Here is a 24,878-nt window from a genome sequence, read left to right as displayed (position 1 = left end):
CCCTGTTAATGTGCCTTTGTTATTGCTGTGTGGAGTTCATTAACTGCGCCAGGAGATGGCAGCAATGGAAACCACTTCGTGCTCTCCATTCATAAGTGATCTTTCATGCTGAGTGACGATCAACAACATGATATAAACCAACGTTTAAAAATTGTTTTGAAGAACCAAGCAAAGCAGCCTTCACAGCTGTAGACACAGAAAGATATGAAAAATGTGAAATGTGAAAGGAACTATGGGCTCTCTTCCCAGGATCTGAAAGCTGTTTTTTCAACACCTAAGTTGCAAAGACAGATAGACATCAATAAATAAAACTGTTGGAAGGCATGACTTTCCCAGGCTACTACGACAAAAAAAGTCTAAAGTAGCTTTAATTCATTTGGTCTGCGTGGCACAGAATGGAAAGCATTTGCATCTGGAGCAGAAGGGGGCTGGGGAGAGTCTGCAAAAAAATCATAAAGATCTGAGATGGGGTTTGGGGCTGCTGGACTTTGACCCATGTCACTGATTTGGTGAGAAAAGGCACAGGGAGCAAGCTGCTTATTTAACTGTTTTTATAAAACATGTGAAGGGACACGTAGAACTGCATAGAACCAGACAGAGCATCTACTTAGGAGAAATGATTGTTTACACAGGCAAATTACCATACATATTTCCCACGGGACACAAGCATTATTAGACCTGTTACAAACTTTGTCAGCGAGTGCCGAGGGAAAAAAGAATCTTATTTACCCTTCTAAATACAGACCAGTCTTCAGGGCAATACAGCTGCTAAATTTACTGGCATGGATGCCTGTATTACAGCCAGGATTTATCATGCATGATAAACGCAAAACTGTCTCAGGTCCAGTTATAAGCTTTTGTTCCAAGCATATTATTTATTTATTGCCCAAAATTAAGAGCATGTGAGGGAAATTAGTTTCCCCACTAGGGGGTAATGTCTGTGTGCCACTGAGCAGAAGCAGCAGTGATGCTGGGGGCTGTGGCAAAGTCCCACTTCTGTGCTGGTCCATGTCTTTCAGCATCACTAGGACAACCCTGGGCATGTGTCCCCACGAAGGGTTTGGAGACACAGGTTGCTAGTTATGTGCTCTCCTGAAAGGGAATGGGAGTGGTGAGAAAAGACACAGCTCCTTGTTATGTTTCTTATTGAATCTGAGGCTGTAAGTTGTCTTGCTGCTTTTGTGAATGATCAGGAAATACCATCCTGGAGAACCATGTGCTTTCATCATCAATGTATCCTCACAGAAAACTCTGTAACACTTAAGGCTTTGGTTAATTGCTTGTTTTAATGAGACAGATAACAAAGTAAATCATGTTTATGGAAATCAATCTGTCCTGCATTGCTCTCTTTCCATTAGTGAGAAATTAGTTGTGACTACTGGAAACAAATGATGTTCTGAGGTTTTATGGGGCTTGCTTGAGTTAAAAAGACTAATATTGCCAGGAGGAATACATGGGTTTTGTAGCTACAATACACTTCAATCATGGTAGAGACTTCCAAGCAATTTTGCCTCCTGTAAATTAAAGATCCACAACCCTCAGGCTGAAGGGAGGTTTATTGCAAGAAAATCTCACTTATACTGCTTGGAGATGTCCCCTGTGCAGCACAGGTCAGTGATCATTTTGATGTAAAGCAACATGGTCTAAAAGAAATGCAGATCAAAAGAAGCCTCCTTTAGTTATATAAAAACATGTAATTATGAGGTTAGTTGATTTTCAGAACAAAAGATCACAACCTCTGGGTTTGTTCATAGTTTAATATACTTTGTGACTGAGAGCACATGAGGAACGTGTACTTTTGCACCTGTAATTGTTCCTGTGGTTAGTTTCTATGAGAAGCAACCTCTCTTAAACACCTCAAATGCAATTATGTCCTATTACTACATGTGTTAAAAATTTTATTACAAGCTACAGTGAGCATTCACCCTACATGGGTCTGTAATACTCTAATATGTAAATGTGTTTCTCTTCCTTATTTCTGGCTCCTCAACTGCATCAAAAGACAACATGATTTATATTTTCAGCATGTTATCCTACCGGTCTTAGATGTTTTTAAATAAAAAATGGAAGGGAAGGTACATGCAGCACTGCTGGTATATTGTTGGTCTATAGGCTATGCCTCATTCCTCCAGCCCTAATGATTTAACATATAAATAGACTGGAGAGATTCAAAGACATTTTAATAATCCTAGGTAAAATTATAAATAGAAAAATTCTGTGATACAGGAAGAGGAGAACAGTGTCTAACTGCCCTCTACACACATTTCCTCAGTGCTGACCAAAATGGCCTGCAGAGGTGTGGTATCACACAGAGGCATGGAGGCCCTGGGCAGCAGCATCCATGAGGGGCCTGCTCTGTCTTTTTTGCTCCACATACTTTGCCCTGCAGGAGGAGGAAAGGGCACTCAGAGCTTTCTGAGCTCCATCCCTCTCCCTGCTGCAGTGAGGCTGCTGGCTGCCTTTTCAAGTAGCAGCACAGGGTGTTACTGTGAGCCTCCTTTGAAAATGAGATGCCCTCTGAAATGCCCAAATTTAGAAGCAAATTTATTATGCCGGCTGAAATAGTGATTAGCTCTCACCAGTGACACCAGGCAAAAGGTAGCCTTCTCCAGATTCAGTAGGGAAATCTAACAGTGACAACAACAACAGCAACAACAAACAACCAAAAAAACCACACCAAAAAACCAACAAAAATGATACAAATGGAAAGCAGCCCGATAGAATGACCTTGCCCTGCCTTGTCACTTGATCAACTTTCCTAACCACAGCAGTAATATCTTACACAATACAATACTGCATTGCATTGTATTCTATCTTGCAATATCTTATCTTTGCTATTATAGCCTTGCTCATACTGTTTTCAGTTCTGACCCCACTGTATATGTCCTAGAAATAGCAGGGAGACTAGTGGAGTGGAGCTGCTAGATGTAAGGATCCTCCTTACCAGGCTGATCCTGACCCCACCACACGTGTAGGCTGATGTCCCAACCTGGCCTTAGGCTGTCCCCATCCCCATGGAGGTATCTGATGGCTGGGAGTAGGGCTGCCAAAAAGGCAGTCAAGGACTGAACTGGGCTTTAGTGCTGACCTTTTGGAGATGAGGATTCAGGTTTTAATGACACTACTGGCAGGTGTGGTGAGGCGCTGGCATCAGTCTGACTGGTTTAGGATGCTGACCTCAAGGCAGAGGAATGCTGCCAGCACTCCACATTGTGATTACCACCTCAACGAGCCAGCTCACGAGGCACCACATCTCTGGATATTTCCACTGTGTCTCTGCTACAGTATTCACAACACTCTCATTACAGGGCATTTTGAACCCCCTCAGGGATGGGGGTGCAATCCCTCCATGCTGCTGCCTGCAGGGACAGCCGTCAGAGGTGATGGCGCGGAGGCCACAGGGGAATCTCTGAGTCTGCAGGCACATTGTTTGAGAGATGTCACATCCATGTTCCTCCATGCATGATGAGGGTCCAGCAGGCACTATTTTCAGTATTTTTCTCTCTTATATGAGGAAGCAAACTGCTAGAGGCAGAAGACTTCCCATGTCGAGTCACACATGTGCAAATACTCAGTATGAAACTGATGCAGAGACACATATTTTCTTCTCTTCTTCTTCTTTCTTGTTTTTTTTAGAGTTTTCTCTTCCTATTTCTGTCTTAAGGTCCTTTTGCTAGGAATAATCAGGAAGAGAGCATGTTTTTTACCCACAGTCCTCAAATGAAATTTGGTATTTCTGACAGTAAGCATGTGTGTATTTTCCAAAAGTTTCTCTTGGGGATGGATATTTACACAACACTTCTCACGATAAAAGTCTGCTTTTCTCAAGTCTGCTTTACTTAAGCAAACTGAAAAAATTGCTCATGTAGAAAAACCTTGAAAGGGTGAGGAAAGCAGGTGCCCAACAAGACTAAGAGTCTGTACTTCTGCACCTTCAGGTCTGAAACATGCTGGAGAGCAGATGAGATTGGTGTGGCAGATAGACATGTTAGTGCAGTGCGGGTGCTGAGCATGGACCCAGACCAAGGTGACAAAGCTGGGACATGTGGCGTAGGCAACTGACGTGGCAAAAGAATTGTGGCTTGTCACGTGTCACTGAGTAGCTGGTTGTGAAAGACACTGTTTAAACAAACTGTTGTGTACATTTCCATGTCAGTACCTGTCTGTCCAGATTCTTAATTTCAAAATGCAGCTCTTAAGCATATTTGAATGAGTCATTATTTTTGGCCAGCATTGACAGTAATTGGAAAATCTAAACATTATTGCACTGTACATCCCATGCACTCCATAGATTGCACACGAGTTTTTCATATGGGTTGCATTCTACTTCTGCTCTGCCCACACCCTCTTTCCTCTATTTGCATGTGAGAGCATTTTTCTTTTGCTGGAAAGGGCCTTCCTGCTGGATACATACTTTCCCCCTCTTGGTGCAAACCACTTTTGTATAGTTTTTCTTTGAGCAATTGGTGACTACTTAGCACTGGCAATTTGGTTCTGTTAATTTTATACACCAATACTTGAAATGGCAATGCAGCTTTTGCATCCACGAGTGAGTTCTCTTCTGGGAGCTCAAGCCAGGGCCCACAAAAATCCTTCATGCCCATGTCTGCTTATTTATGTTTGCCTGTAATAGGGTAACTGTACAACATGGCACTCAATCATTTACCAAGTACTGTAAGAATATTACAGGCATCCTTGGGCAGGAATTACCTGATTTCAAGGTCAGTCAACCAGAAAGCTGTGGTTGGAGCCTCTAGTTAGAATGTCCCATGCTTCCAACAGCAGTTGGAACAGTGCACCTCTGAGAAAACAAGTTGACTAAATCGAGAATATATCAAATCTTCTCAGTTTAAGTTCAAAGTGTTTAAATAAATCTGTGAAAGAGAAGGTGAGAAGGATGAAAGAGAGGAGACTCAAGGTGGTCATTGTGAAGAAAAAGGAAACAAGGAACACTGAACCACTTGAGAAAGGGAAAATGTACCTAGATGTAGGTGGGATAGAAGCCTGGAGTGAGGGTGGGCTTGGAGACTGAATAGAGAGACAAGAAAGGAGTCACACAGTCATCCTGTGGTGAAGAGAAAGGCAGGAATGCAGAAGTATCTGGGATGTGCCAGGATTTTGATCTTGAGGTAACCATAAGGTGTACAGCCTGGTACTTCCATGGTTTGACTTTGGTAGAACAAAAGTCAAGGTAACTATCATCTCTCTTGATACCACAGAAAAAGACCAGCTCCCCCTTCCTGGGAAATGACCCTTGCCAATTCTTTCCCTGTCTTTCTTAATCAGCTCTCTGTAAGCCAGCAGCTGAAACATTATTTTCCCTCCAACAATGAACCACTCTTCATATTTTCAATTTTCAGTGTAAAGAGAAGCATTAAGTCTGCACATCATTCAGACTGCAGAGCATGAGCTTTGGCAGGTCCCAGCAGCTTCACTGTGACTTGCAGTGAGAAATCATCTTTCATATAAGCAGCAATTAAATAATAATCTTTCAAATAAGCAGCAGTTTCCAATGATGGAATGGAAAAAGGGTTGCAGTTACATGGTAGACGATAAAAACCTTATTGTTACATTTCCCTCCATTAAAATAAAAAAATATATGATTCAGAAACAACACCTTTCAACACTCATTATTTGGGCAGCCGGGCAAATGTATAAGCAACAAGTGTGTGACTATGCAACACAAAAATGTGGACTTCTGACAGGAATTTCTGGCTCTTGAGAGGAAGTAGCCTAATGCTGCCACTAATTACCAGGACACCAGAAACAAGAGGTTGTTAATGCAACTTAAAATTCCCATGTAAATTTCAAGGTGGTGCCTTTATAAAGTAGTTTCTAAATATTGCCTAGGAAGAATTGTCAATGAAGTCTTGGCTGACAGAAAAAAAGTAAAAATTAATAACCTATGGTGAAAGATCATGGATTTCAGGACTAAAACAAATTTCAGGTTTCAGCCAGGGAGTTAATGAACTCTGCATCATACGGAGGGAGGAAGGAAATACAATACAGATTTCAGGCCTGTTTAAAATAAATATAATGGCAAACTATTTCAGACAGGGTACTTCTGATTGACAGAGAGGTGGGAAAACTATCACTGACACTTAGGAGACTTCATCTGGAATAGTGGTCATCAACGTTCAAGAAAGAAGAGTTGCCATGGGAACCAGTGCAGAGAAAAACTTCAAGACTGGCCAGGAAATGAAAAACAACAGATTCATGCTGCCCAACTTCAGGCACTTCACAAAGACACATAAAATAGGAACACAATTACCAGGGTCTCCTGTAGTCAATGGAAGGAGATGGGCATCTCCAGTCATTCAGACTACCTATGTTATGACTTGGCTTCTAAATTAGATGATTTATTTAAATACCCTAACTATGAAGGAAGCATATTGCTCTAGGGAATTTGCATGGCACCATGAAAAACAAGAGGGTCAGAACGAAACCAGCTGCTCCCAGAAGTGTAAACACCACAGAAGAGGTCAAGGTGAGGTTTAGCAGCAGGACAAACTGATACATGCTGGGCACAAATAAATTGTTCTGATAAAAAGAAGGCTGATCTTTGGAAACAGCTTTCCATATGCAGATGGGGAGGGAAAAGAAACTTGCCTGGAATTAAATTGCAGCTGAATGAGTTCATTTAAGAGGTTATGTGATGAACATACCTGAAAGAGCAAACATTTGGACTGGCAGATACAAAAAGTTCCTTTCTCATCTGTTTTGCTATGCTGTTTTATTTGGACTTTTTTTACTGAATACAAACAGTACTAATCCTTTATCAAAGGGATTTCTTGTAAAATCACATGTGTTTTGAAAAAGAATTATTGGAAGGTGTCACTGCCCTGTCATTCTCCATCTGCATCAAGAGGAAGGACTAAAAATCTGTTTCCTGAGACCAGAATTGCTCAAGACCAAAACCAAGAACAGCTACAGCTGAGCAACTGACCTGAAAAATGAGCAAAATGCTTGCTGCCCAAGACAAGGGAGGCCAGCTTTCCTAAGTGATGGACAAATGCATGGCAAGGTGCTGTTCAGAAGGAAGAGAAATGCTATCAGCATGCTCCCAGTTGTCCCTGGCACAGGCAGTATGTGCAGTAGGGTGTACAACTGATGGCAACTTGGGCCAAGTTAGCATCTTTTCACAATGGAAAATCATTGTCTATGGACCAGCCCCACGTACAAGCCTGAAGTGCTTGAGCCATGTGGTTAAAACTGTCCCAGAAAATACAAACACAGACTATCAATCACAGCTGTGTATTGCCAAAGGGGTGGAAGAGCACAGCCAAGGGCCTGGCAAACAGACAGAAGAGGACATGGGAATGTAAGCGTAGAAGGGTTTTGGCAGGAGCATTGTCAGAAATAAGACTGGAGCATTGTCTCCTGCTATTTAATCCTTCCTAATTTTCAATGGAATGAGCTTCTATACACATTGCCAAAAATAATGTGGCAGAAACAGAGAGATATCAGGTTCTCCTACACTGATATTGGCTAACTAATGGGGTCAACAGCATTCTAATGCAATAGCAATGTGTGCTAAGAGAAACAAGATGTATACTGCCGATTATTGTATTGCATTCTGGGGGATGGCTGTGTCACAGTCCCCTAATTCTGTGCAACCCTTGTATTTTGAAAACAATTTGGAAAGATGGAAGTAATTTTGAATATGTTTAACCTTGCACCTGGGTCTAAAATTATATATATACTTCATTTCAGAATAGCAGAAAGTAGCTAATTTTCCTGGGTAATACTTTGCATGAACTTAGTGGTTGATATTAGGAAACACAAAATTTTGCAAATGACAGAGAACAAAGTGAAGCAAGACACAAACTGACAACATACAAGGCCTTAAGAGGCATGAAACACATGATTTTACAATACAGTTTTACAATAGCAATTATGTTAATTATTCAAAGTAATTTGTTTGCTAAAGCTTGCCCCACAAGAAACAATAAGCTAGAGAAAAGTATAGAGTTATGTACATTTTTTGTTTAAAAAGATGTATTAATCCTTATTCCAACAAAATCTTGCTAGCTATTGCAAAATATTTGCAAGGGCTTTATGTTTGACAGTCTTATCTTTCTTTTTCCATGGGGTCACAGTTGCTTTGTAATGCTGTTACTGTTAAGGACAATGTTTGTGGTCAGTTGCTATTGGCAGTGACAGTCAAAGTTCAGGCAACCAAATTTAGACATGAAATTAATAATGGCACATGTACCAGAGAGCTTAAGTATGCATTGTTTCTTCATGACTTACCAGGAAAAATTCTTACTGAGGTCCAAGAAAGCTTGGCATGAATAAATCATATATATGGAGTGAAGGCTCTGCCTCAGAAAAAGGAGGCAAGTATCAGTATAATCTGGATAAAATGAGACAAAATATCTGGAGTGTGAATGCAGCTGAAACCCCCTGCTGTGGAAAGCCAGGGTAGTGTGCCACTGAGAATGTGCTCAGCTGCATAAACATACAGTGTTTCATAAAGTCCACAAATACTCTACTGCAGAAATTGTTAATTTAAAAAGGATTGTAAATCTGAGTGCAATATATGCCTCTAGCACCGTACATATAATATAAACAGCACCAGGGCTGTGGAGAGGATTTGTCTGTGACCACTAAGCACTTACCTGATTTGCACAGTCATGCCTCTGTCTCAGCAGGCAAGCTTGCTAAATCCATCTGCTCACCATAAATAATTGAACTTCTTTCCTGACTGCTTTCTTTTCCCTTCAAAATGCCCTCTGTTTGTCCATACACACAGGGCTGCTGAAGCTAGGGAAAAAAGTATGAGCTGGTTTTGGGTCACCTTACAGCTTGACTTCAGCTGCCTATAGACACCATTAGCTTCCCTCAGTGTCTGAAGTTAATCCTTCAGCTAAGACCAAAACTCCCTCAGGAACTAATAATAGTGACTCCAGCAGTAAGCCTGCCATCACCTTTATTTTATTCTGGACTTAGGGTTCTTGGATATGTTCGGACCACAACAGGCTTCCAAAATATAAACAAGAAGACAAGAGTTAAATAATGTAAGAAATCTGAAAGGACCTCCAACACAGATGTTGTGTATTTTTTGTTGCAGTGTAGTACCCGTGAAAAACTATAGCAGGAACAGCTTAGCCTTCCAATATGTGTTTCAGCATTCAAAGAGAAAAAAATCTGCAGATTTTGGCTGCTGCTGTCCATTAAAAATTCATGTCACTTGGCAATTGCTGTCTCAGAAATAAGAGGAGTTCTGTGAGAACTGATGGGATATGTCTTGCATGTATACCTGGAAGTACATGCCTTCATCTGAGCACCCTCCCAGTGAAGATCTGACATGAGCTTTCTCTTCTGAGTTTTAGTTTTTCTCCCAAGACACAAGACTGGGTGCCCTACCTATGCAAAGGAAATGAATGAGTTTCTTTTGCCTGCAGAGTCAAGTAAGCCCACAAGCAAGCATTCCTCTGTAGAAACAGTAGCCAGAACTGAGGGGGCTGTGCCTGTAATTTATCATAGGCAATTTATTTTGGGCAGCGTGACTACATGTCAGTGCTGACAGCATTCGTAGCATTAAGTGTTCCAGAGTGAGGACCACGGCACTGCCAGCAGGCTCACAATCTGAAGGCCTGTCAGTCCTGGTAGGTCACTAAAAACACAGGCACTTTGCAATATTTATTCAGGAAATGCCTTAGCACGGCTCATTTTATAGGTTTGGATGAGCCTGGGATCCTCTTCTGGGTTCAAAACAGTCATGTCCTAAGGAATGGCAAAAAGGAAAAAGAAAATCCAAAGAATTTTGTCTCTAAAAATAACGGGAGCATTGTGTCAAAAGCAGAGGAAAACACACCCATACGAATCAAGGATCCATATGATTCTCTCAATTCTGACTTCTTTACAGCATTTAATATTGTATAGAGAATATGTCTGGCCATGCCTCCAGTTGTTCATAAATTATGATGGTTTACATGTCTTTAAAATAAACTCTGGCACACAAATAACACTAAGCTATATAAACTGAGTCAGTCACATACGTATGTCCCTCGGCTGGGTGAAGCTCTTAATTGGACCTTTTCTTGGGGCCTTAGCCAGCATTAAGCTGCCTGTGCTCAAAGGCAGCTCTGCTGTGGTGCAGCTGAGTGACCTTGGATTAGACTGCTGTGTGAGAAAGAGCTATAAGAAGTGAGGGGCACTTACTTTGCTCGAGAGCTGTGCCTACATTGAAGCACTCTCCCTCAGTTCTTGGCTGAACTATGTTCAAGCCAAGTCATATGACTATGACTGGCCACACACACTGACCCAGACCCTGACCCACATGAGCTGATCATGGATCCTTCCCATCACTATGGGCTTGTCTGATGATGATCGGACTGGCAGCTGGTTGGCTCTGGTTATTGTCACTGAACCTGATTCTGACTCTGACTCACTGACTTGGTTCTTCTGGCTTGACCTCAGATCTCCTTGTCATTACGTTCACTGGGATCGCCACTGGTGATCTGTACTCTTGGCTGAACTTCTAGCCACCACCAGAACTGCTTTGCTATTCTTGTTTGTGTGCTGTGGCAATGCTCCTGCTTTCTAGTGAAGCCACTGCCATGCAGGCCTCACTATCACCCTCCACTCCCAGCTTGCCTTGCTACTTCATAAAACACTTTTCTCCAAAGGATGCCACCTTTCACTTACCACTGGTATCATTGGTGCCAGTGTGACTGTGACACCCCTGACACCAGTATTTCTAGCACAAGCCAGACAATAGGAACACAGATTGCTGACACCACGTGACTCTCCTTTTAGCCAAAGATTTTTGTTAGAAAGCTGTCTTGAGCCAGCCTACTGGCGCCATGCATTCCTGCCAATAGGATAAATCAGGAGAGGGCAAGAAGTCAGCAATCAAGACAAAGAGTCTGTTCTGTCACAAACAGACGGCAAAACTAAGCAGTGATACACAACTCCTCTTGTGTGACCTCACTGAACTGTTGGCCAGATAACCAAATAATCTCAGTAACCTGGAGACATTGTATTTCAAAAGCCCAAGTAAGACGCAAAGTGGTCACAAACCCAAAGTAGTCACAAGTTCTTTGGTTTTGTCACCTTTTGTGATTTATTTTAGTTGTCTAAGTCTGGCAACAGCGTTTCATACTTTAGGTGTTGATTATCCCCCCTCATCTGCAGCCTTCTCTCTTCTCCCTCTCCAGGGCACTCCTTCCACCTGTCCTGGCAAGATCATCTTCAAGCATACAAAGGACTATGACACTTAATTCTTCCAACTCCACCACTGGTGCTGCACCTGGGCTGCCACATAGACATGCACAGTTTGGCACCTTATTCAGACTGTCACACCTGCAAGGATTTCAGCATGGAACCCAATTCTTGCTGGCAGCCTCAGACAGCAGTTGAGAGACAGAGCTATCAGCGGGAAGGCAGCTCAGTTGAGGCCAGTCAGCCTGCACCTCCTGAGATCAATCTATAAATTAAGAGGTTGAACATGCAGAAAATTGTCAGGACATGGCTGGCCTCACTCAAGTGGTGTTGGTATCTTGCAGCTCAAATACTCACACCGTACAAGTTTGCTTGGCTGCTATTGGGTGCTGTAGCCTGTCCAGTGCTGCTCCCTTGTTCTAACATTGTCTGTCCTGTGTACCCAGGAGTAGTTATGCCTTCTGCATTTAATTAGCACTCCTCTGCCAACTTACCTGGAAGGCTGTCCTTTGCTCTAACATTTCATCCTGAAGGAGAAAAACTAGTGCCCTTGAGACATTTATGTGTTTTCCTGTATAAATGCAGTACATACTGACTTCTGTCACTTCTCTGCTCTTCTTAAACAGGATGTTAAAAGATCTGACTAAGCCTTTTCAGAAATTTGAACCTCCCATGACAAAGGAATTGCTCACCAGGAGTCTCATTCTGCACGGCAATGTAAAACATCAGGCTCAGGTAGAGCCAGCTACCATTTTCTAGAAATAGACACTTCTAGCATTTCCCGACCCAGCATGCACAAACAGGTCACTAAATCCTTTGTTTTTCATGTAGCATATAGAGAGAATTGTTATGGAAGTTTACCTTTCTGGAAGTCAGTGTAAATACATTTTGTACGCAACAGAATTCAAACAGTGTAATCGCTATTGTGCCTTATGCAACCTTTCAGTGCGTTCTGCAAAACTGCCTTCCCTTCCTCAAACACTGCTGTTCTGATATGGCCTATCAGTGAGCACTCACAAACATTCACAGCTCAGAAACATAAACCAATCTCTGTCTGGTAAACAGGAAAGCTATTATATTTTAATTAATTAATTTAGTTATTTATTTAATGTTTAGCAGAAAACATAAATCAATCTTGGATTAAAAGACATTAAATACAAGTCTCTAAATTGGAAGATACAATTGACAAACCCCATTTCTGCATATGGAAGAAAATCTGCTATGAAGGAGTAAGGCATCTATCCTGCGATAGCACGAGGCACATTTTGGTTCTAGGCTCCTCAGTACAAAAAAGACAAGGAGCTACTGGAGAGGGTCCAGGGGATACCACAAAGATCACTTGGGGTCTGGAGCATCTCTTTTACGATGGGAGACTGTGGAAGCTGGGCCTGTTTAGTATAGAGAAGACTGAGAGAGGCTCACATTAATGCGTATGATGCAAAGCTGGGTACCAAGAGGATGGAGCCAGGCTCTTTCCAGTGGTGCCCAGTGACATGATGAGGAGCAATGGCCATACACTGAAACGTAAGAAGCTCCCCCTCAACACGAGGAAGAACTTTACAGTGGCAGAGCAGTGGAACAGGCTGCCCAGGGTGTCATGGAGTGTCCCTCTCTGGGGATATTCAAACCCCAGCTGGACGCGTCCCTGTGCCACCTGTTCCGAGTGACCCTGCCTTGGCAGGGGGTGTGACTGGATAATCACCACAAGTCCCTTCCAAGCCAAACCGTTGCGTGATTCTGTGAACCCTTCCGGCTTTTCCCACCTACACGTGGAACAGTGCCGGCGACACCCAGAGAGCTCCGCACGGCGCAGCCGAGCTCGCCCCTTTGCTCTCAGCGGCGCAGAGGGCGCCGGGCTGCACTCGGAGCCAGCCGGCAGGGAGGCACGGTGTCGCCGCTTTGTCCCCCGCCCCACGCGGCCGCGCCGCCCCCGCGCCCCCCTCAGCTGCTGCCCCGGCCGCCGCTCCCGGCGTGCAGCGCGGCGTGGCGCGCGAGGCGCCGCTGACGTCCCTGCCCCGCCACTGGGCAGCGGCGCACTAGCGTCACGAGCTCGCGCGCCTGAGTCACCGGCCCGCCGCCGCAACGCCCGGCTATTGGCTGGAGCGCCGTGCGGCCCCGCCCCCGCAGCCCGGCGGGCTATAAAGGCTGCTCCGGCGCCCCCTCCGCGCCTTTAGCCCCGGGTGTCTGAGAGGAGAAAGATGCATCGACTCCGCTCACGGGCCTCCACGGGGATTTCTGCCTTTGCCGCCGGTTCGCCCTCCGCCTGCTCTCGCCAATCACCCCCGCTGCCCCGGCTCGAGAAGTCTGCCTCGCAGAGGCGTTGGAGTAAAAAGCGCTCCTGCTCTTCCATCGGCTGATTGTCGCTGATTCCCGGGCGGGGGGGAGCAGAGAGACCGAGACCCGGAGAGGGGCCGCGGGAGCCGAGCCGAGCGCCGCTGCGACCATGCCCAAGCCTAAGAAGCGGGGGAGCAACCACCAGCGCGGAGCCGGTGAGCGCGGCCGGGCCGGCGGGTGGGGGCGCGGGGTCCAGACGGCGTTTCCCGTGGCCGCGGGGGGACCGCCCCGTCCGGCGGTGCCCCGCTTCCTTGCGGGCGGTGGATGAGCGGCAGGGCGGGCGGGCGCGGCCGCGGGGCTGTCGCTGGACGGGTCGGGGCCGGGCGGGTGACAGGAGCCGTCCCCGAAACCGCCATCTCACGCCGCTGCGCGCATGCGCCCGGGAGCGGGGGGGCAGCGGGCGCGGCCGCGCTGGCGCCGGCGGCGGCGACGGGAGCGCCCCGGGGCAGCGGCGGGCGGGCGGGCTGGCCGCGGGTCCGCGCCGCTGCACCGCCGCCGGCCGGGCCGCTGTGTGCCACCGACTCGTGCCCCGAAAGGCTGCCGTGTCGTGAAAACACAGCCCTTAGTCTGAAATAGGATATTATAAAATAAACAGTCTTCGTACGGATGCAGAATGTGTGTGTCCGAGGTGCTGATGCTTGGGCAGAACGGAGGTTTTGTGGAGTGGTGAGAAATTTCACTGCAGGCTAGCATAGCTGTGAGCAGCATCGGTTTCCAATCTCAGTTGTTCAAGAAGTGAGCAATTTACAGGGTGTTTCTGCAACTGCTCTTATTTTAGTTTGTGAAGGGCTTGCTGTCGTTCTTGCCGCTCCTGTTGAACTTTCCTGTTGGATATTGGCAGAAGCAAGAAGGTAGCTGTGTCAGAGCTCTGAGCGTACAAGTTTCTTTGCTCACGCATTGGCTGGGGTTTTTTTTCTTGGGTTATGGTCAGTGATACGTGTGGATACAGCTAAAAGCAGCAAAACTTCCGGAGTGTGACTAACTTCATTGGAAAGCACTTGGATACTGATACAACTGAAGGTTAATTCTGCCTTGATAAGAATGGCTTTTTGGGGTCTTGGTAGTCAGGAAGCCTGCCTGAAGCTGATAAGCTTTGTGTGCAGCCTTCTAAATAATTTAGAATCAATTGTGCAACAAAAAAAAATAGATGAAAGAAAAGAATTTAGAGTTCTGTAAATGATTTTTGGGAACTGTCGGAGAACTAACAAATATGAAAAGAGAGGTGAACACTGGTAAAAATAACACTACTTTCTTCAAAAAGTCTGAAGCTGCTGCGCCAAGGACTTGTTGGTCCTGAGAGGGAAAACTTTTATCTCCTGTTGAAGCATTTGATGTTCTGGCTTGTACTTGTAATTCAGTATTAAAACAGTTGGACATTGCTGATGCTGCACATACTACACTTAATCCCAGAAATCCTACATTGAACTGGTAAATGTATGTTTGCCTGAAGGTTTAACTTATACTCTCTTGAAGTTCCTCGAAATTAAAACAAAGGTTGTGTGGCAGTTTTTTTAGGTAACTCGTTCTAACAGTTAAATTAACACAGACCTATTTTTAAAGCACAGTCTCAGGAAACTGCATTAACATGAAGTTGATTGTAGAAAGATCCTAAATTTACAGTAGGAATTCAACCAGTAGCTAGAGTAGGTATTGGATAAATAGTAGGTGGGCCCTTCCTCACTGTTCACAAATGATCTTCCAGAACAGTGCCAACTAAGTCTTGAGAATAGGTGGGAGTAAAGGAACCATCAGAGGATGGAAATGTTTTTTCTGTGGTTGGGGTCAGGGTGGGTGAATCTGCTGGGAGGGTTCACGTCTACTTTTGGTGCTCAGGTCTCCCTTTTCCATATGCAAAATGACCAAACTGTTTTATTCATTTTTCCTGAAGGTGGTCAGCCCAGAAACGTGCAGCCTTTTAGTGATGAAGATGCTTCAATTGAAACTATGAGCCACTGTAGTGGCTTCAGTGATCCTGCTAGCTTCACTGAGGATGGTAAACTATTTCATTTATATCCATGCATCTTTTTAAAAATTTAAAACCTGAGCTAATTTAGTAGTTTTAAGTAGTAGACTGTAAGTAGCAATAGCAAAATAATGACATTACATTAACACTATGTGATTGTTAATCCAGTGGCTATTGTTTTTGTTCGGTAAGAATGTACTCCAGGTTTCATGAGCCTTCTGAAACTATGAGGCTCTTTTTATTAGAATTACACAATGCTGATATGAAGACAATAAGAATTTTAAGGTGCTTTATAAGACATAGATTTTCATAGCAGGTAGCTGAAGCAGTAAAACGTGCAGAAGACTTTGGGATGATAAGAGTCACATTTGCCTGTTTTCAACTAGATTTGTGCTTTGTCTCCTGTAGAGCACTCCATGTTGCAGAGGTGGTAATGTCATTTTGTTGGGAGGAGGGGACCTGAAAGCCTTTTTACAGGCGGACGAGGCAGAGAGCCATCTCTGGATATGTGCCATTCTTAACTGATGCCATATAGGACAGGCTGCTTTGACTCACTGTATCAGCTGTGAGCACTTTGCTGTACTCCAGGGGTAGACATTGTGGGCTGGATGAAAATGTGTTGTTGACAGGACTGGGTGATGGTCATCAGATAGAGAAAATCTATGTAAAGCCTGATTTGCTCCCTCGTTCCTTCTTGGCACATTTAAGAAGCAGATCTAGAAACAGCACAGATATATCAAGAGGCCAGTTTTTATTAAAGTATTTTGGGGGGTAGTCTGATGTAGTAGGTGTAACACCATTACACTGCTGTGATAGTGAATGATTCTGTAGCTGTTATCTATGTTAAACCACTTTCTTATTAGTGTTAAAAACATTGTGTTGGAACTACTGTGTGCTAATGAAATGTGTGTCAGTAGGACTGAATTATTTCTTCTGGATTAGGGCCTGAAGTTGATGAAGAAGCTACTCAAGAAGACTTAGAATACAAGTTGAAGGGATTTATTGATCTTACATTGGACAAGAGGTACAGTCTGCTTTGAAGAAACACATTCATACATTGTTCTCTTGCTTCCTCTGATTTAATAGGGAAAATACACATCAAATTTTTTATATGCTTACTGAGATTTTCATGCTGGGGAGGACTTCTGGATCTGAAAGGACCTTTTTCCTTCCACCGATTTGTTGTTGTTTTTTGGATGGGTTAGACTTTCCCAGTGTATTGAAGTAGAGTGACTTTGATACTTCTCTGGGTTACTCTATTATTAGGTGCAGACAAATGTAAACTACCATAAAGCAAAGGGCAAAGTTTAACTGATGTGTGCTGATTTCAGGAAGTCTTTCTTCTCTCTTCTAATAGTGCAAAGACAAGACAAGCAGCCCTTGAAAGTCTGAAAAGTGCATTTTCGTCTAAAATACTATATGAATTTATCATGGAAAGGAGAATGACTCTAACTGATAGCATTGAGCGCTGCATAAAGAAAGGTAATTAACATGCATGCTATTAGAAAGCAATAATCCCTATGAAAGAGCACATTGTTTAAAAGAAATTAAGATTGTGACAGTTCGCTACTACTTTACAGAGTGCTTAATAATTTAGGTAATTCCTTTTTTAAATTCAGGTGTCACATTTTAACTGTCCTAGAAAATTAAGTGAAATTATATTGTATCTGTTGGTTTCTGAATTTCCACTTAAGTGCTTTCAGACTGTTATCTTTGAAGATTAAAGCAAGAAAGCAATGCAAAAGGTGATTGCTCATCACAGTGTGTTAATCCCTAGGTAAGAGCGATGAACAGTGTGCAGCTGCTGGACTGGCATGTCTTCTGTGTGTGCAGATGGGGTCAGGAATTGAAAGTGAGGAGATTTTTAAGACCCTTGGTCCAGTTCTGAAGAAGATTGTCTGTGATGGAACAGCCAGTATCCAAGCCAGACAGGCTGTAAGTATGAAATGTTTATTTGCCAGGCAGGGACAGAGGGCTGCTTTTGACCAGCTCACTATTGTGTAATCTAGGACTAAAGGTTACCACACTGGTGTGTACTCATAATGTTGACATATGCTCTGAAGGATGCATAGCAGTTTTCACTGGCTTAAAAAGTTCTGCCTGAAGGTTGAACATGATTTTCTTTTTCAATCTAGGGGCCCTCCTTAAAGAGCTGTTACGTATAGTACTTTGTCGAGTGTCTGAACTCACTGTGTTTTAGTCTCTTAACTGCAGTTCGGAGGGCTGATGTTGAGGTCCTAGAAAATGTTTTCCCACTTTCCCACTGAGTGGTATATCCTTCCCGTATTAATCTTATTTTATTATTGAAATTCAATTTTATTCTTAAACAGCACGGGAATGTTACTTAAGCATTTACATTTATTTATGATAAAATCATTACAGCACATCTGGAATTACATAAACAATACAGTCATTCTACCAAAAGTATTTTTAAGTTAATTTTGCCCAGTTGTCTCATCCATACATCAGCAGTAGGCTTGAAATAGTGAAGATGATCCAAAGCTCTTGCCAAGAGTTTTACTTTTTCTTAAACTTCAGAGATTGAACTAATATTCTTCAACTTCCCTTTGTCATTACATGGTTGGCTACTCTTAGTGGTACGATACTGTCAATAGAAAATTTCGAAGGTCTGAGTTGGAAAGTTTTGTCAACTGTAACATTATTGTCAAATACTGATGCTTTTTTTCTTTTGTGTCTAGTGTGCAACCTGCTTAGGGATTTGCTGTTTCATTGTCACTGATGACATTACGGTGAGGATGATTAATATGTTTTAAATTTAATAAATTGGCAAGATGAAAATGTGACTCTTAAACAACTTCCATTATACTTTTCCCTTTTTCAGGAACTGTACTCTACTATGGAATGCCTGGAAAACATCTTCACAAAGGCCTATCAGCGAGATAGAGACACTAATGGTGTATCAAGTACCCATAATACTGTGCTTCATGTCAGTGCTCTCTTAGCATGGACACTGTTGTTGACCATTTGTCCAATGAATGAAGTGAAGAAGAAAATTGAAATGTGGGTATCTTTCTTGGAAAGCAGAATTTGTAATAATTGTTAATATGCAATGAAACAGAGTGAACAGAATTTAGATCTTAATGGAATATGACTTACTCCTTAGGCACTTGCATAAACTTCCAAGTCTGCTGTCTTGTGATGATCTCAACATGAGAATAGCTGCTGGAGAAACACTAGCCCTTCTGTTTGAACTGGCACGCGAAACAGATGCTGTAAGTAGATGTCAGCAGCTAAACCTTCTTTCATTGGGACAATGATGAGACAAATTACTTAAACTGTGTTGCATAGCACCCTGGATCTCAACAAGTAGCAAATAATTCCATGGTTTATGCTGTTTTTAGTGAGTCTGCCCCAGTCTAGGTGAGTACAGCAATAATTCCCAGCTATCATTTTTTACACCTAATTTCTATACTGCAAAACAGGACCAGTATAACAAAACGCATCAAATACTACTGAATAGCAACTAGAAATATGGAATGCGAGATTTAAAATCTAAATCCAACACCAGCTTTTAAAATACAGTAAAATGGAAGTCTCTAGAGAGATTCCAGGATAAAACAGTATTCTTTACTGTAGTGGGAGCATTCATCAGATGCTTATGCAGACAAGTTTGAGTAATTCACACCCTGCACAATTCTGCTCTCACAGCCAAAAATCTATCATTAGGTGGAAAACATGTTGACTTATAGTATTTTAGTATTCTTACGTAGGTAACTTCAGAAGTATAACTTGCATGATGGTTTTACAGCGTTTGTGACTATTTAGTCTGTTAAGGACTAGTAAGTCATTTTAAGGGGGAGATTTTTTAAAAAGAATTTGCACAAACTTTGTACAGTTACCAGTATTGCTACATTAGGGGACATTTCTTGGAGTTTGCTTTTGAGTTGGATTAGGTGCAAGCTTGCTCAGTATTAGCTCATACTCAGCTAAACTTGCTTTTACGTTCTTTAATATGCCTTATTAATTTCCAGACTGTTTTCTTGACAGCCCTGAAGGAAACAGCCTCTCTCCCCTACTCATGGTACAGTTTGGGAGATTTGCTGGAAAGGCTCCTAACTCAGTTCAAGGCTGCTGTGCTTTGCCAGAACACTGTCTAAAGTGAAAAGATAACTCCATCTGAGTCAGAAATCATGACACACTAGCACTGCATAATCTGAAACAATATGTTAAGGCTTCTGTATAAATGCAAGAAGCAGGGATTTGAGCCTCTTGGCTATGGGAGTCAACTTTGAAAGGAAAAAAAGTAATAGAGACCACAACTCGATCCTTTATTTGGTCAAGCTGACTGCAAGTAATTAAAATCTTTAAATGTGTTAACAAATGAGACTATATTCACTACAAATCTCTTCAGTTCCACTGAGGAAATGCCCCTTTAGTCATTACAAATCATTCTCATTGGATCCTTAACAATCAGTGCAGATTAAAAGTACTTACTATGTTTGCTTTGACTTTGACCAGTTCCTTTCAGAAAGCATGTAGTAAGTTCACTCTGTTCAGTTGACATGACAAAACATTCAGATTAGAAAACCTCACAAACCACAAAAACTTGCTTTTACCTAAGTTTGCATACCTCCTTACTAGTCCAGGTAAGCTGCTGAATTATTAAATGCAGTGGAGAAAATAGTTCTTTATATATATGTAAAGCACAAATTAATTAGTATAATGAATAACACAAAGTTACTATGATTTACTTAAAGTGTTAAACATTAAAAAAAAACCCTGCTTTCTCATTTCCCATTCTGTACAAGACTTAGAGCTAAATATTGCACACTGTCAGTCTAATGGTATCTCACAATCTGCCTCCATCAGCATGAACTCTGTGCTAACATTAAAGTGCCCTCAGCTTGTTTACAGAGGTGGTTCAGCAGATCTGTTAGACAGTTTGTGTCCCTCAAAATGAGGGAGCAGAACAGATTGGCAGGTGTAAGGCACACTGAAGGAGGTGTATGGTTCACATGGCTGATGACCAAAATAGACTTTGCTAGTGGCCTTCCTGGTAAACTGGCTGCTGTGACTTTGTTCTTACTGGCCTAAATGCTGCAAATGGACCTGCAGGAGTGCTCTCTGTCTCTTCAAGTAAAGTAAGAGGTTGTACAGATCTACATGCTTAAATTTAAAGAGATTCATTTTCTTATTTGCAGGGAAAGAGGTTAAGGCGAGAAAACAAAAGTTAATAGTTGTTTTGTTTTTTTACCTAGGATTTCTTTTACGAAGATATGGACATCCTAACAGAGAAACTAAGAGCTTTGGCTACTGATGGAAACAAGCACCGGGCCAAAGTGGATAAAAGAAAGCAGCGATCAGTCTTCAGAGACGTTTTACGAGCTGTTGAGGTGGTTCTTTTTTCTTAGTTACAATCCAGACCTTCAAAATATGTAGTGTACAATTTAGTGAAAACAAATTTATTATTAAACTGAATTATTGTTTCAGTAAAAGAAATGGGAAAAACTAAGTGAGCTTTCAAAGTCTAATCACTCGTGTGAAGTAGAACTGGTTTTTTTAGGAATGTAGAACAAAGCAAGTCAAATGCTCTTTCTTATGCTCCAACCTTGACTTTCATATTGAGAGATTTTTCTTCTTTTACAAAAGGCTGAGCTGTAAACCCTACATTCTTTTGTAAAAGGTTTATTGTGAAATCTCTTACTGAACTGCACAATAGACAAAAAGCCACTTAGTAGTAATCTACTTTTACCAATGACACCTTTGTCAGGAACCGTTTAAGTGTTTATGTGTGGGAGTGGAGTTGTCCAAAGTGGTGTACCATAATTTTCTGGGTTTCCATATCTAGATGAAGAGAACAATACACAAAGCAGGATGATAAAAATACTTTGATTAGTGATGTAACTCCTGAGTAAACTTCTTGTATTTTAATTGATTATTTGTTAATTTAGACCTCTAAAACTAGAATTTTTTTTTGCTTGTCAGATAATTACTTTTTGCATTGCTGTATTGGTAAGGCCAACTAAATAATTTTTGATACTTGGAATAGTTAAACATCTTGGAAGTTAAGGAGAAGACTTTGCATGATTTGGTCACCTTTAAGATTCTGCCTGTAGAAGAATCTGAGTCACCTGTTAGCACTTGTGACATTCCATTGTCCCAAATTTAGCTACTCACACTTGTAAGGTAGAGACTAAACGAGGCTTACAGGCTGACTTAGAGGTGACTTCTGCACTCAGAACTGGTTTTTCTGGAGATAAGTCAAATTCTTAAAAGTAATTTTGAAGTTGAAAGTTGAGCACTTGTTTAAGAAGCTTTCTAATAATGAATATTGGCCTCAAGTTCTACATGAGGTTTGACTGTGGGTGTTCATCTGCTTTATGAATAACTACAATCTTTAATATATTAATACTATATTTGAAGGTTTTGGTGCCAAATTTATCAGTGCAAATAAAGTTCACTGAGATATATAAAATTCCTAGTACAAAAGACTGTTTAAAATGATACATGTTTTTTTTGATTTTTGGATAGGAGCGTGACTTTCCTACAGAGATGGTGAAGTTTGGACCTGAGCGCATGTATATTGACTGCTGGGTTAAAAAACAAACTTATGAGACGTTCAAGGAGATTCTGGGGTCGGGGATGCAATATCATTTGCAGGTGAGCTGCTTTTTGACACTTGCTCAGACTATTGCTGCATGTCTGGCTTCTTTGATGTAGTTCAGTCTGAATTACAAAATCCTTAAGAGAACTTAGTGAAATGATGAGCTTTGCATTTGAAATATTACAAGACAGCACTTAAAAATTAACTAGAGTGAGCTACAATGGTCTGGTCTTCAAGCTGCTTCTGAGTTGTAGCCTGTGTGCGCTGGCTTAGTAATTGACTTCTCCAAGAAGTAAGAAATTTAAGCTGAATATCTTTCTAGCTTCAGAGTTTTTCCTGAATCCTTATACTTTCTTTCAGCAAAGTGGTGTAGTAAAGTTGCATGCTTCCACCCTTCCTGTGCAAGCCTGCAAAAAAGGGAGGCGAAGTTTTAGTCAAAAATAATGAACACAGCTTACAGCCCAATGATGACAGCACTCCAGAAGGGAAGGCATAAGTCCTTATCTCTGTTCTGGGAACTGCTTGTTTACTAGTCATCTGTTTACATATGTAGCAGAAGTAGGGCCTGTAGGAATATATGCTTCCAAATTGCTGTGATAATCATGAGGTTAAAATCTTCAGTCCTGTGTTAATTGAATTTCTGTGTGACTGAAGGAGCTCAGGCATGTAACAGGTTTTTCAGTTTTTTTAAGTACTACTTTCACAGACAGATATTTTAAAACTGGTGTGTTGTGAAACCATACAGGTTTGTGTTCAGCTGCCTGATCTTGTGTAGAACGGAACAATGTCTCATTTGCTGGGACAAAAGTATCAAAGGAGGCAGAAGGAGCTGTCTGTCTTCTCAAAGGGGCAGTTTTTGCCTTTAGTCTTATTCTGGCTAAAGGAGAAAGTACTCTTAATTGCAAAAGATAGCAGCAATTTGACACAAATCTTAGTATTTCTTACTGGAATACATGATACTTAACAGTAGTCAACTTTAGAGACTTGATAATTAGAGGGGAAACTGATAATTTGATGTGTTTCTTGTTTAGTCAAATGACTTTCTTCGGAATGTGTTTGAGCTTGGTCCACCAGTAATGCTGGATGCTGCAACTCTTAAAACAATGAAGATATCCCGTTTTGAAAGGGTAGGCTATTGCACCTTAATGAATTTTCCTTACTTCATACAAATTCATTTCTCCTGCACTTCAGAAGCTGTCATCATTACACTTGTCACTGTAGTTCTAAGAGTGCCTATTGTCCTGAATGAAACCCAACTTTACTTGTATGCATCTGTGAGCTCTTGGATTTTCCACTGGACATATACCTCCTACTGTGTTTTTTCCAAGGGGTCTGGAGGTTGATATGGTTGCCGATGGGTACCAGATTCATGCTCCACAAATGGAGACACAGAAACTTGGTGTCTTTTGAGAGATACATGGTTTTGGGGAGGGACCTAGAGGAAACCATGGAAGCTGAGTCTTTATAAAGCCAGTATCCCAAAGTCTGCGGGATGAAATGGGTAGTAGGAGGTTGACCTTGTTCTGTTGGTTGTGAATGCATTCATCCTGCATGTAATTTGGGAAGTGGTGCTACCAAATTGAATATGGGGGTAAATGTAACCTACATGGTTTCTGTTTGATGTTCAAGACTGACTAGCTTCCAGAACTTCTCATAGTTCAGCCTTTTTATACAGGTCAAATTTCTTTCAAACATATATATCTGTCAACATATCTATATATGTGTGTGTATGTATATATATAAATACACCCTAAAATGAAATCAGCCTTTGATGCAAAGATAGCATAGTATAAATTGCAGAAGGCCTACCAGTTTACTTCAAAAATTAATAGAGTTATTTTCCTTTTTTTTGTAACATGAAAAAATCTCTGAAGGGCATAAACCTTATGGCAATATGTAATTAATTTTTCTTTTTTATTTTGTAGCACTTGTACAACTCTGCAGCATTCAAGGCTCGGACAAAGGCTAGAAGTAAATGTCGTGATAAAAGAGCAGATGTGGGGGAATTTTTTTAGATTCCCTATTCAATGAGGTTAATTTTCATAATTCAAATAAACTTGTAACATTTAAATGAATTTTTTAACTTCTGTAGTCATAGTTTGCAGTTGTCCACAAGTTTGTTACATAGTCTGTAAATACAATGCATGTTGCTTAGTTTCATATACACTGTATATAGGTTGATGTAACGTTTAGTTACATCAGGGATACATTATAACACTCACATTAGGCCCCCCCTTGCTCTAGGGGTTGATTATGTTGTAACCGATACATTAAATGGGGTGGATAACTAGTCAAATGTGTGTCAGATTGGATTCTTTACACAAAGGTAATTAATTGACCAAGTGTTTTGGTAAGAATGTGCTAAAATGAAAAGATGACCATGTTTGTGTGAAATTATTTTAGTAACTTTTTAAAACTCTCCAGTGGTAGATGGACAAAGAAATTTGTATGTGGTATAACTTTATCCTGACAGGGACTATGAAATTCAGTAACTTCCACTGACAGTCGAATAGTGAATGACAAATACTTGCCTCCATGTAAAATAAAAGCAAGATTCCTGTGTTCTGAAACTGTATATTTAAGTTTTGGAATAAAGATGTTTCTCACTGCCTGCTCTCTGTGTAAAAGTAATTCTTCCATGAATGAAAATCTGTAACACTGACAAGACCTTAAGGCAGAACATTATTGGTTTATTTGCTGGTTCAGACAAGTGCTTGGGGTAGTCTCTGTTCGATGCTACAAGCAAGTCTATCTTGCTGTGTTTCAAAGGTCTCATACTTCATGTGGTCTGCACAACAGCTTCTCCTTGATTTGCCACTGCTTCTCTAATGGTCAAATATTTACTAG

At 41.7% G+C, this 24,878-nt stretch overlaps 1 protein-coding gene and 1 long non-coding RNA gene across 4 annotated transcripts; one reads left to right on the top strand and one right to left on the bottom strand.

Moving 5' to 3' along the window:
- Positions 1-331: 331 nt before the first annotated feature.
- On the bottom strand, positions 332-10,741 carry LOC146443349 (uncharacterized). 3 transcript variants are annotated; one of them, XR_014856026.1, is made up of 4 exons: positions 10,654-10,741; positions 8,622-8,766; positions 8,254-8,321; positions 332-439 (listed from the first exon to the last, which is right to left on the bottom strand). It is a non-coding gene; the product is annotated as an uncharacterized LOC146443349 (long non-coding RNA). The 3 variants fall into 3 exon arrangements; XR_014856020.1 differs by lacking the exon at positions 10,654-10,741 and adding an exon at positions 10,398-10,592; XR_014856023.1 differs by lacking the exon at positions 10,654-10,741 and adding an exon at positions 10,402-10,592.
- A 2,581-nt stretch (positions 10,742-13,322) lies between these two features.
- On the top strand, positions 13,323-24,640 carry IFRD1 (interferon related developmental regulator 1). The gene is made up of 12 exons (XM_085043007.1): positions 13,323-13,658; positions 15,392-15,496; positions 16,409-16,490; positions 16,824-16,948; positions 17,244-17,401; positions 18,166-18,216; positions 18,309-18,487; positions 18,591-18,699; positions 20,686-20,820; positions 21,959-22,087; positions 23,063-23,158; positions 23,957-24,640. The coding sequence occupies exons 1-12, from the start codon at positions 13,613-13,615 to the stop codon at positions 24,044-24,046; spliced, it is 1,305 nt and encodes a 434-aa protein (XP_084899133.1). The 5' UTR covers positions 13,323-13,612; the 3' UTR covers positions 24,047-24,640.
- The last annotated feature ends 238 nt before the right edge of the window (positions 24,641-24,878 follow it).

This window comes from Lichenostomus cassidix, chromosome 1Aa (genome assembly GCF_008360975.1).
Source record: "Lichenostomus cassidix isolate B80296 chromosome 1Aa, HeHo_3.0, whole genome shotgun sequence".
Classification (NCBI taxonomy): Eukaryota; Metazoa; Chordata; class Aves; order Passeriformes; family Meliphagidae; genus Lichenostomus; species Lichenostomus cassidix.
This window is presented reverse-complemented; position numbering and strand designations above follow the sequence as displayed.

What these genes read in the sequence shown, in the direction of transcription:
- IFRD1 (XM_085043007.1), top strand. Translation starts at nt 13,613, where the DNA reads ATGCCCAAGCCTAAGAAGCGGGGGAGCAACCACCAGCGCGGAGCCG. An exon ending in GTATCCAAGCCAGACAGGCT is followed by an intron (nt 17,402 to 18,165) that starts GTAAGTATGAAA and finishes TTTTGTGTCTAG; the next exon opens with TGTGCAACCTGCTTAGGGAT. An exon ending in TGGCACGCGAAACAGATGCT is followed by an intron (nt 18,700 to 20,685) that starts GTAAGTAGATGT and finishes TTTTTTACCTAG; the next exon opens with GATTTCTTTTACGAAGATAT.